This window comes from Arxiozyma heterogenica (assembly GCF_036370985.1).
Source record: "Arxiozyma heterogenica strain weizmannii chromosome Unknown scaffold_17, whole genome shotgun sequence".
NCBI classification, from domain to species: Eukaryota; Fungi; Ascomycota; class Saccharomycetes; order Saccharomycetales; family Saccharomycetaceae; genus Arxiozyma; species Arxiozyma heterogenica.
Window position 1 is genome coordinate 1,185,643 of NW_027042670.1, and position 10,536 is coordinate 1,196,178.

Here is a 10,536-nt window from a genome sequence, read left to right on the forward strand (position 1 = left end):
TTCTCGTACATATTCAAAAATACTTGTATATAAATAGGGATGTGATCAATTTTGGATAAGAATAATTCTTCTTGGATCTCAACAAATGTTTTTTTATCCTTCATCAAATAACCCAACATAACAACAGAAAATTAAAAAATAAAAAGACAAAGTATACATAATGGCTCAATTTGGTACTGAGTTTAGAAAGAGATATTTCCCTCATATTCCTGATGACCTTATTCCAGTAAACCATGGGTCACGTGGGTTAACACCAAAACCTATATTAGAATATTTGGATGCAATGAATAAAGAACATGAACTTGATCCGGATGAGTTTTACTTAATCAGAGCTAAGGACAGATACGTTAATCAATTAAAGTCATTAAGTGAATTTTTAAAAGTTGATTACCGTAATTTGATATTGATAACACACGCTACTATGGCTGTTAACTGTGTTTTGAGATCAATCCCATGGGATTTTAAGAAGGATAAAATATTAATCCATTCTTCTACATATCGTGCTTGTGCATATAGTGTAGATTTCCTACATGATAGGTTCAATCTCCAATTTGATGTCGTTGATATCCTCTACCCTATGGAAGATGACGAAATTGTTCAAAAATTTGAAACAAAATTGAGCCATACTAAGTACAAATTGTGCATGTTTGACACTATTTGTTCTATGCCTGGTGTGAGGTTCCCTTACAAGGAACTAATTAAAGTCTGTAAAAAATATGATACCTGGTCATTAATTGATGGTGCTCATGGCGTTGGTTTAGAAAATATGGATTTCATATGTGAATTGAAACCAGATTTCATTACCTCTAACTTACATAAGTGGTTTAGTACTCCAAAATCTTGTGCCTTCATTTATGTTGATCCTAAACATCATAGACTCATGCAAACTTTTCCTATTTCTTGGTCTTACCCTCTAAATTCAACAAAGAACAACAAAGAAGTGGAAGAGAATATATTGATTGAAAAGTTTTGGTATGTTGGTACCATTAATTATAGTGCTGCCTTCTGTATTGAAAAGGCTATTGAATTCCGTAAAAATATTTGTGGAGGCGAAGAAAATATTCATGAGTACCAAAAAGAGTTAGAGAAAAAAGCTATTGATATAGTATTAAGAGAATTTGGTTCGGGAGCCAAATTTTTGGATAACAATGCACACACTTTGAATTGCATTGGCATGTTTAATATCTCCTTCCCAAAAAATGAGAAAAATACTAAATTCATTGAAAATTTATCTGAATCCTATGATGATTATAGAAAATTTAAGCTCAGATGTGAAACTAGAATGATTAAGGAGGATAAGACATTTGCCCCATTTATTGCTCATAACAATGAACTGTGGGTCAGATTTAGCGTTAATATATATAATATTGCCTCTGATTACGAAAAATCTGCTAGATTAGTCAAAAGAGTGATTGACAAGTGTATTGAAGAGGAGCTGGAATGAGTTGTATATTCTATCCTTCTTTATTAAATATTTAATCATAATATATATAAATGGCATTGATATATGTATGCAATATTAGAAATAGTAGCTATGTAAATTTATACATACTCATGACCAGTTTGTCGTTTGAATAAAAAAATATTTATTCCATGAAATTATTAATCTAAAGCATTATATATTCACAGGATCAAATGTTTTTTTTTATTTTTAAATTTCTTCTTAAGGAATATATGTAATTGAAATTGTTTATAGAAAATTAAACATAATAATAAATTAATATAAAGGCATTTTATATCCTTTTGTACAATATTAACTTGCTTTTTGGCCTACAAAGTTCATAAAAACAATATGTTTTGCTTTAACAAAAAAAAAAAATCAATATAAAATAAAGAGTAAATATAAAAATATATTACATTATGACTTGCTATGACATCTGATTGATATTCACTTTATATTTAAATATATCTATATATAGTATTTAAAGTAAAGATTATCAATAAAATACTTATTTTTTTTCTGTAATCTATAATAATTTTAATTGAGACATTAATATTTCATTAAATTTGGTTAGTATGAAGTTCAGAGTTATATTTGACTTTAATCAGTGGTCTGTAAACTGGTGTCCACATTTGTTCCTTAACCCATTTGACACATTTTTCAAAGTCACGAGGAACCTTGATATTTTTATCTGTGTTGTCAGTACATAATGTTTCTTCAACAGTAGCAATACCTTCATCAAGGGCCGCTAATATTACAGCAGCAGCAATTCTTGCTGATGTATCATCAATAGATTCAAGGCCTGGTAACAGCCCTGGAGTAGAATCACCTTCTGTCAACATTGATGTGGCAGCCAGTTGATCCACAGCTGCCGAAATCATTCTATCACTGATACAAGATGCACGAGATAAGACGGCACCCAACCCAATGCCTGGAAAAGAGTAACAATTATTGTTTTGGGAAATACGATATCCATCCACAGGTTCAAATGGAGAACCAGTAGCTACTAAGGCATTATTATTGGTCCATTTCATTAAATCGTCAGGGAAAGCTTCATGTAATCTGGTTGGGTTGGACAATGGGAACACAATTGGTCTTGAATTGTGCTTATGCATTTCTTGAATTACTTCTTTAGTAAATGCACCAGCTTGTGTCGAACAACCGATCAAGCATATGGGTTTTGTATTGGCAACAACGTCCACTAGAGACTTTGTATTGATATCTTTCCAGTCTTTATCTGGCTTGGCATACACATATTGTTGTTCAGTAGCTATAGCTTTATGTGATTCCAATATCAATCCTTCCTTGTCCATCAAATAGATCCTAGAACGGGCTTCTTCAATTGGAAGACCATGTGTAACCATATGAGACACAATTTGGTCAGAAATACCAAGGCCTGCAGAACCTGCACCATAAACTAGTACTGTGATGTCTTTTAATTTTCTATGTGTATGTTTTAGGGCAGCAAGTAACGAGGCTACAACAACAGCACCTGTACCTTGTATATCATCATTAAAACATGGGACCTCATAACGGTATTTGTCTAAAATTCTTCTTGCATTTTTAACACCAAAATCTTCAAAATGCAATATAGCACCTGGATACAACTTCTTTACTGCGGTTATGAATTTGTCAATAAAACAATCATATTGTTCACCACGTACCCTCGAAAACTTGTTACCTAGATATAACTCATCATTAGACAATTTCTTATTATTTGTACCTACATCTAAGCAAACGGGTAAGACACGACCTGGATGAATCCCACCACATACAGTCATCAAAGCTATTTTAGAGACGGAGATACGAACGCCACCGACACCTTGATCACCAATTCCCAAAATACCTTCAGAATCTGACACAACAATATAATCAATGTCTTTAGCTTTACCACCATAACTTTGCAGTCTTTCTTCAATGGAAGCAGGGTCATTAATATCCAAAAAAACACCTTCGGGTTTATTAAATCTTTCAGAATATGAAGCAATAGCATCACCTTCTGTTGGGGTGTATATAATTGGGACTAATTCTAAAATATGTTTTTTAATTAGAGCAAAATAAAGAGTCTTGTTAGTAACTCTTAAATTGGTCATATAGTCATTTTTGCTAATAGCAGTCTTTAATTTACTCAATTGCAAATAAGCTCTTTCCAATTGTTCATCCAGAGTTTCTACTTGTGGTGGCAGTAAGCCATTTAAATTAAAGTCGGCTCTCTCTTGCTCAGTAAAAGCAGTACCTTTATTGAAAAGAGGAGAGTTCAATAATAAAGGACCATACAAGGGACATTCAATAGGACCGTTTACACACAAAGCATCTACTTGAGATTCCACCCCTTGAGCTAAGTATGAAATAGATTTTTCCATATCACTAGAACCAGCCTTGACCTGGTTCTTCAAATATTGACTTGTGCTTGTTTCTGGATCCAACGAAGTAGTTTGCACACTAAGCATTATATATATATGTTTGTTCCAATAATGTTCAATATTGCGTTTGACAATGTGTGTAGGAACGATGAACAACCCAATAAGCGAAAGATAGAATGTGTATAAAAATCCTTAATTGAATGTTCAATATGAAAGTCATAGAGTGCTTGAATATATCGATAAAACTCGAAACATAATGCATTCAATAAAAAAAAAGTTGTATATATATATATATATATATTATTATTACATTTTGACTCGGTCAGCGTTGATTTAAATCATTTTTTATACTGAACTGTATTTTTAATAAAGTATCAATTTACCCTATTGAGAAAACAACATATTATTAGATAAAAAATAAACAATAATTATTAGTTAATGAAAGACTCTATATCTTTTTATTATTCCTTTATAAATTAATAATTGTTTCTGTGATTATGTCTGCTTAATTTGATGCTTAATTTTTGTCACATTTGTCATCCCGATTTGCTCCGAAGCTTTATTATGGAATTAAACTGTTTATCTTTTGTTTTTTTTCCTCGATGAATGATAATGTCACCATTTTTTGTGGAAAAGCAAAATAACAAGAAAATTCATATTACTAGGTCTCTTCATCGTCCTTTTTCATCAATGATTTCAGAAGGGACAAAAACAATAAATAGAGGGATTATTTAGCAGGGCAATTAATCTATATGCCCACCCTTCGTTGGGTCAGTTACAATTTAATTGTGAACTATGGATAAAGTATCAAACAAAAAGGAAGGACAAGTTCCGTGATGCAGTTTGTTTATCGAGTATCTTCCCCGTTTTCTCGGTCAAGGAAGATTTGGAAATAAAAACAAAAAAAGAAAAAGAGAAAAGGAAAAAAATAGCTAAGGAAAAAAAATGAAAGAAAAAAAGACAATAGATTCTGAAAGATTTTTCTAAGATCAGTTTTGCAATTTCATAGTCACCAAAAAAGCTGAGATTTAAAACAATGTGCGATGCAGTACAATACAAAGCTAGTTTGGCGTGTTCTTGATTAAAAAAAACATCCATAAATTTTTTTGTAATTGGATACGATGTTGAATGCTGTCAATATGAGATTCTATGGATGAAAACAACAAAAAAGATTGAGAAATAGAAGACAAAAAAAATGGTTTTCACAGGGACAAGTAACCTCAATTTGATTCCCTGTAACTATTTTAATTGCTCTGTAATAGAGGAGATAAATTGGTAACACTGTCTAACTTGGTTAATACTGAACAAGATGCACCGTCTAAAGTAGTCGATATATACAGCAGCTATCTATTGAAACAATATGGACTACACATATCAGACAAGAACTATTGGATTATATATATTATTTACTGTCTTGTAGAAAAAAAAATCATATTATGTTATTCATTCTTATTCAATATGAAAACGTAGCAACTGGATATGTTACAATAAATGTGGAAACAAAACGAAAACTTAAATCTCTTATTGCTTTTAGTTTGGATATTTTATTTCATTCATAATTGCATTCAAAAAAAAAAAAAAAAGAAAACAAATAAATAATAAGTATTAGTTTTACTTATTTTTATTTTTTTTAAACAGCAGTGCATAACTATTATAGATAGTAAAAAAGTATCAGAGAATATTATAAAACAAAAGTAACATAATAATATTATTGTTTGCCATTTAAAAAAAAATTATGTAATCTAGTATCAATAGCAGATAAATTATATTTGGGAAAATAATCTCATACAACAAGATCAATGTTTAATACTGTCGGTGACCGTTCAAAATCATCGTAACACAGAACCTCATTTAAGAGAAAGTTATTCTGCTCTTGTGGCTTGCTAGATTTTACTATATTTTCATCATGCATTCTTCTGTATACTTCATATACTGAGAAAGTAAGCTAATAATAAGCCTTTAAGGTACATAACTCCTCAATACAAATTTTTATACTTTCTAAGAGTAATATAGTTCATAAAAGATTTTTCAAAAAGAAAAACATTTTAAAGAGGAGAATAAAAATTATAAAAGATTGATATGTACTTATTCATATACAGATTATACCGATGTATGTATTACTTATCCATAATTTTAAAAAATTAGGGATCAGGTGGCCTACTGTTTAATTCGTCAACAAGAAATATTTTAATTTTCTACTTTCCAAGAGGGAAGGTTAATATTAAGCTTTAAAAGTATACCACCCCATTAATACCTACTTAGAACAGAGCTTAAGAGAAGATTGTCATTAAAGTCTAAATAAGAAATGATACGCTAACAATTATAATAGCAATGTAGCATTTTTTATTTGGCAGACTGATTAAATGTATTTCTATCACATATTTCAAAGTAACTACCAAAAGAAGCAGGATTTTGAAACAACTAGTTTACTTGTTCTTATTAAAACTCTACACCTACCCCACTTTAGCTGTATTGTTCATGTCAACATCTCTAGAATCTACATCACGATATGCAACCATATTACCAATATAGGAATCTACTGCACTCCAGATGTCATTCAAATTATATCAAATAGTTAAATAATGTTCAAGATGTACAGAACAATACTTATATTTGAAACTTCCAGCTGAATCATATTCATAATTTACATTGTACCAATTTCTTTTTTATTCTATTGTATTCTGTGAAATAGTGTCTCTCCTTATAAATGATAGTTTAATTTCATTATTTAACTCATCTGAAGATATATTCAATCTATAAATAAGAATGTCATTTATGGTAGTAATAACATTATGCAGGGGGAATTTTGTATGATCTTATTTATATAATTTATCAGCTTCATTGAAAATAAGTTCAAAAAAACTATCAAGAAAATTGGAAAGGTAATGATTTCAATGACTCTTTGTCTCTATTTATAAATATTGTAGTAAGCTAGACATATGTATAGATAGAATAAGATATAGTAACGCTAGTAATAACATGATTTAATCCACTATCACAACCTTCTTCATTCGGTGGACAGCCAGTACAATAGGCAGTCAATTTTCTCCATTTAGCAGCAGCACTGTAAGTAGTAGCTATTAGTGAACAAAGGATTTGCAACCATATTCTTCTTTGTAAAAAAGAACCTCCCTTATCAAGAAATCAAATATCACAGTTGCCTTTAGAAAAATTATAAATAGATAATTCATAAATAACAAAATATTGTAGTAAAAAAGAACTGTTTTTTTGTAAATAATTTTGAACTAAAATGTTGTTTGTTATTATAAAATTTCCAAGTGAACATTTTCTATTAATTTGAATGGGAGAGCCATTATATCTTTAGTCATAATAGTTTCGCTCAATAGAGTGCACTAAATTCTAATAAATAATGTTGCTATTTCCAACAAACAATAAAATTTATGATTTTGTTTAATGTTAATATTGTTATGAATATCAATAGAATATCTAGTGTATGAAGAAATGCGTAATATATTGGATCAGAGACAACTCAAACTAGAAAGTAGGGGATTATGAATTAGTATTAATATCGAATTTGATTTTATAACCGATCATATATAACATCATTAGGGCTAGAGATTGCAATAAACTTGAAAGACCCAAGTAAATGGTACTATATTTTTTCCTGATAATGGCATGTTCTACTCTGCCAATCAAAATCATGGTATGAAAACAGTCGTAGGAAAATTAATGTTCAAACTACTAAATGTAGTCTGAGAAATTTTTTGTCTCAGTTGTAAACAAAATCTCAGAAAAATAGAACATTCTATTTTTCTAGATCTTGCTCCAGGGGAAGCATCTCAAAACGGAACAAAAAAATACAGATGCACGATTTGTTAATAAAAAATTCTGCAACCCGTAGATTTTTTCGAACTTTTTCTGTCAAACAAAAGGTTTATCTTTAAAAAAGTGCAAATCTTAACAGTTATTTACTTTAGATTGGATTATAATTTCCTTTCCATTTAAGAATTCTATCTGCTGGCGCTGACAGATGTGATGTGAGGTATACATATTCCTAGTATAATGATATGATTAATACATTCTCAATTAAAAAAAAAAATAAAAGCATTGTGTATGAAGTAAGAAAAGGATAACAGAAAGTGATTTTGATATGTTAGCCATGGTAATTAATAATTTGGTAGATCTTGTGAAGGAAATTTGAAACGGCATAAAAGAAAACAGGGAATTGACAAAACAGACTCTGGATAATGGATGTCGTTTACATAAAGGAAAAAGAGACAAAGAGGGAAAGCTTTTGGAAGAAGGAACCAATACTGAACAAATTGTATTTGAGAAAGAATTTAATGCAGATTAAAGAGTAGAATATGGTATGACAAGACAGGAAAAGATACATAGATGATATCAACAATAAATAAAAGCCAAAATTTTGTAAGGGTTTTTATCGAAGAAGGTATCCATCCATCTTTAGTATTGGATCCCATATGAAACTTCTACTTAAACTATAAAAGTTAGTTTTATGCAGCGTATTAAATTAAATATACAATAATTAAATATCGATGAGTATTTCTACCAGTTACCTCAATAAATCAAAGGTCTTTTTGAATAAAAAATAAAATAACTTTCCCTACTTGGATTATCCAACAACTATTATCACCATTGTTACCCATTTAATGCATTTTCTTGACTGAATCAATCCCCTTGAGTCATCATGTTTTAGAACACCTAAATATAGAAAATGCATATTTATAATTTAGTAAATAGGGACACGCAACCAATATATAAAATCTGATACATGTAGCACAACAAAATAGTAGCGAGACTTTTGAATGGTAAATAATTACTAAATATTTTAAACTTTGGTGAACAAAAGTTCATATATTCTGTTTATTAAAAAAATAAATTAAGAGTTTGAAAGAGTTATATTAACATAACGTCAAAAGCTTTTTTTCACACAAAGATAGATTTTTAAAAATAGCGAAACCGTAATTCTTTTTTGTCATCTGTTTGTATTTTATCAAAAGCCATACCTCGTTTTCCTACGAATCAAGAGATTGTTATAATGTTTTTAGATACTTATTTACTAGCTGCTATTTTGCTTATTGTTGTTCTTCCTTCATACATTCTATACAGGATTTTACCAAAATCTGTTGCATTGATTGTCATTGATATTTACTGTTATATGTCTGCAAAGGCTTTTGTCGAATCAGATTGGTCCAAATAAAATTGATTCTAATGCTGCTAACACAATAAGTTTCTAGTTGACTAGATCAACATTCTTGGAAAGTAGTAGATTTTATATTTAACATTTTCAATAACCTAACTAACTAGTAAATTGGATCTTTGGTTTATTCAGAACCTATATAGGTAATATATATAACTATATATTTTGTTTACGAATAAATACAAGTTGATCTTTCATTATTTTTGTTCTCTTTCTAGAATATTTTTCTCCTTGAAAATTACTAACTCTATAATAAGTAACAGTCATTAATAAAGAAGCATGGTGAGAATATTATCCATTTATGAATAAGATAACATTTGTCTTTATTTTAATTTCTTCAACTTTATTTTTTACTTAAGTAATATCAATTCATAATTTTTGTGATGAATTGCCAGAGCAATTTTTAACTAAATTATCTCTTGGTAGTTTTAAAAAACAAGTTAATTGCAATAGTATCATTTAACATGCATATTGATACAAGGATTTTTTCATACTTTATGTAATATTTGAATTATTATTCCAATTTCTAAATAGTAAATTGATTGTATTGTCAGTTCCTTTCTTTTCTTACTCTAAACTGATTGTTTTTACCCTATTTTTTAAATCTTTCTTTTTATTGCTGATATACATAAACTTTGTTGCATAGTTCTTTTTAATGAGATACTTTTAAGCTATCTATTATATCATGTAGGAAACAAAGATATAAAGAAAATGGATTAGTTTTGATTAAATAGCCGTATCAATATACCTGGAGCTTCTTAAGGTAATAATAATAGATATTTAGTCGAATTAAAAATTACACATTTTGTCCACTTGAAGAATGTTACTTTTAAGAAACAAGGTTTTTGTAAACTTTCAAAATAACTCTTGACCATCTGTACGAAAACTACCTGCTAGTGACTAACATGATACTTAGTGAGAGAACTTTTGTACTTCTTAATGCATTGTAATTGTATATTCTTTACATTAGCTTACCACCTTGAAAGATGTTATTGAGATTAAATAGATTTTGTTACATGTTCAAGAATATCAGAGAATGATTTACTTGTGTTGCTAATTTCCAACCTGATAAAAAAATGATATTATCTTATTAATATTGAAAGAATAGCAATAGTAATTGCTCTAAATTTTACACCATACTCTCTTTTTCCAAGTTTAATCTTGAAAAATAAATCTTCACTTTTTTGTCATAATTGTATTTGTATTATTACTATATATGTTACTCAGTTCAGTATATTTGATTACTTTGAGAGCAAATGTTGTATGAAATTTATATATTTATCTCCTGTTCTTTCAATATAAGACATATATATAGCTAGAATTATTAATTAGATCCTCCATATTACATATTCTCTATATGCAATAATAGATGTGATACTATGGTTTATTCTATATTACACCAAAATATTTTAGTTCATTCTTATTCTATAAATACAAATATTATTAATGCGAAACAGTAGTGTCTGTATGCATTTAATGTGTAGATTACATTCTCAAATGTATTCAAAAATGATTAGATTAACACCGCTAACATATTCAAAAAACACCTG

At 29.0% G+C, this 10,536-nt stretch overlaps 2 protein-coding genes across 2 annotated transcripts; one reads left to right on the forward strand and one right to left on the reverse strand.

Annotated features, from left to right (window-relative positions):
• Positions 1-160: 160 nt before the first annotated feature.
• PWA37_001835 (uncharacterized protein) lies at positions 161-1,444 on the forward strand (the record flags this gene model as incomplete). Its single annotated transcript, XM_064858449.1, has 1 exon — positions 161-1,444. The coding sequence occupies one exon, from the start codon at positions 161-163 to the stop codon at positions 1,442-1,444; it is 1,284 nt and encodes a 427-aa protein (XP_064715156.1).
• A 557-nt stretch (positions 1,445-2,001) lies between these two features.
• On the reverse strand, positions 2,002-3,891 carry PWA37_001836 (NAD-dependent malic enzyme; the record flags this gene model as incomplete). Its single annotated transcript, XM_064858450.1, has 1 exon — positions 2,002-3,891. The coding sequence occupies one exon, from the start codon at positions 3,889-3,891 to the stop codon at positions 2,002-2,004; it is 1,890 nt and encodes a 629-aa protein (XP_064715157.1).
• Positions 3,892-10,536: the final 6,645 nt, after the last annotated feature.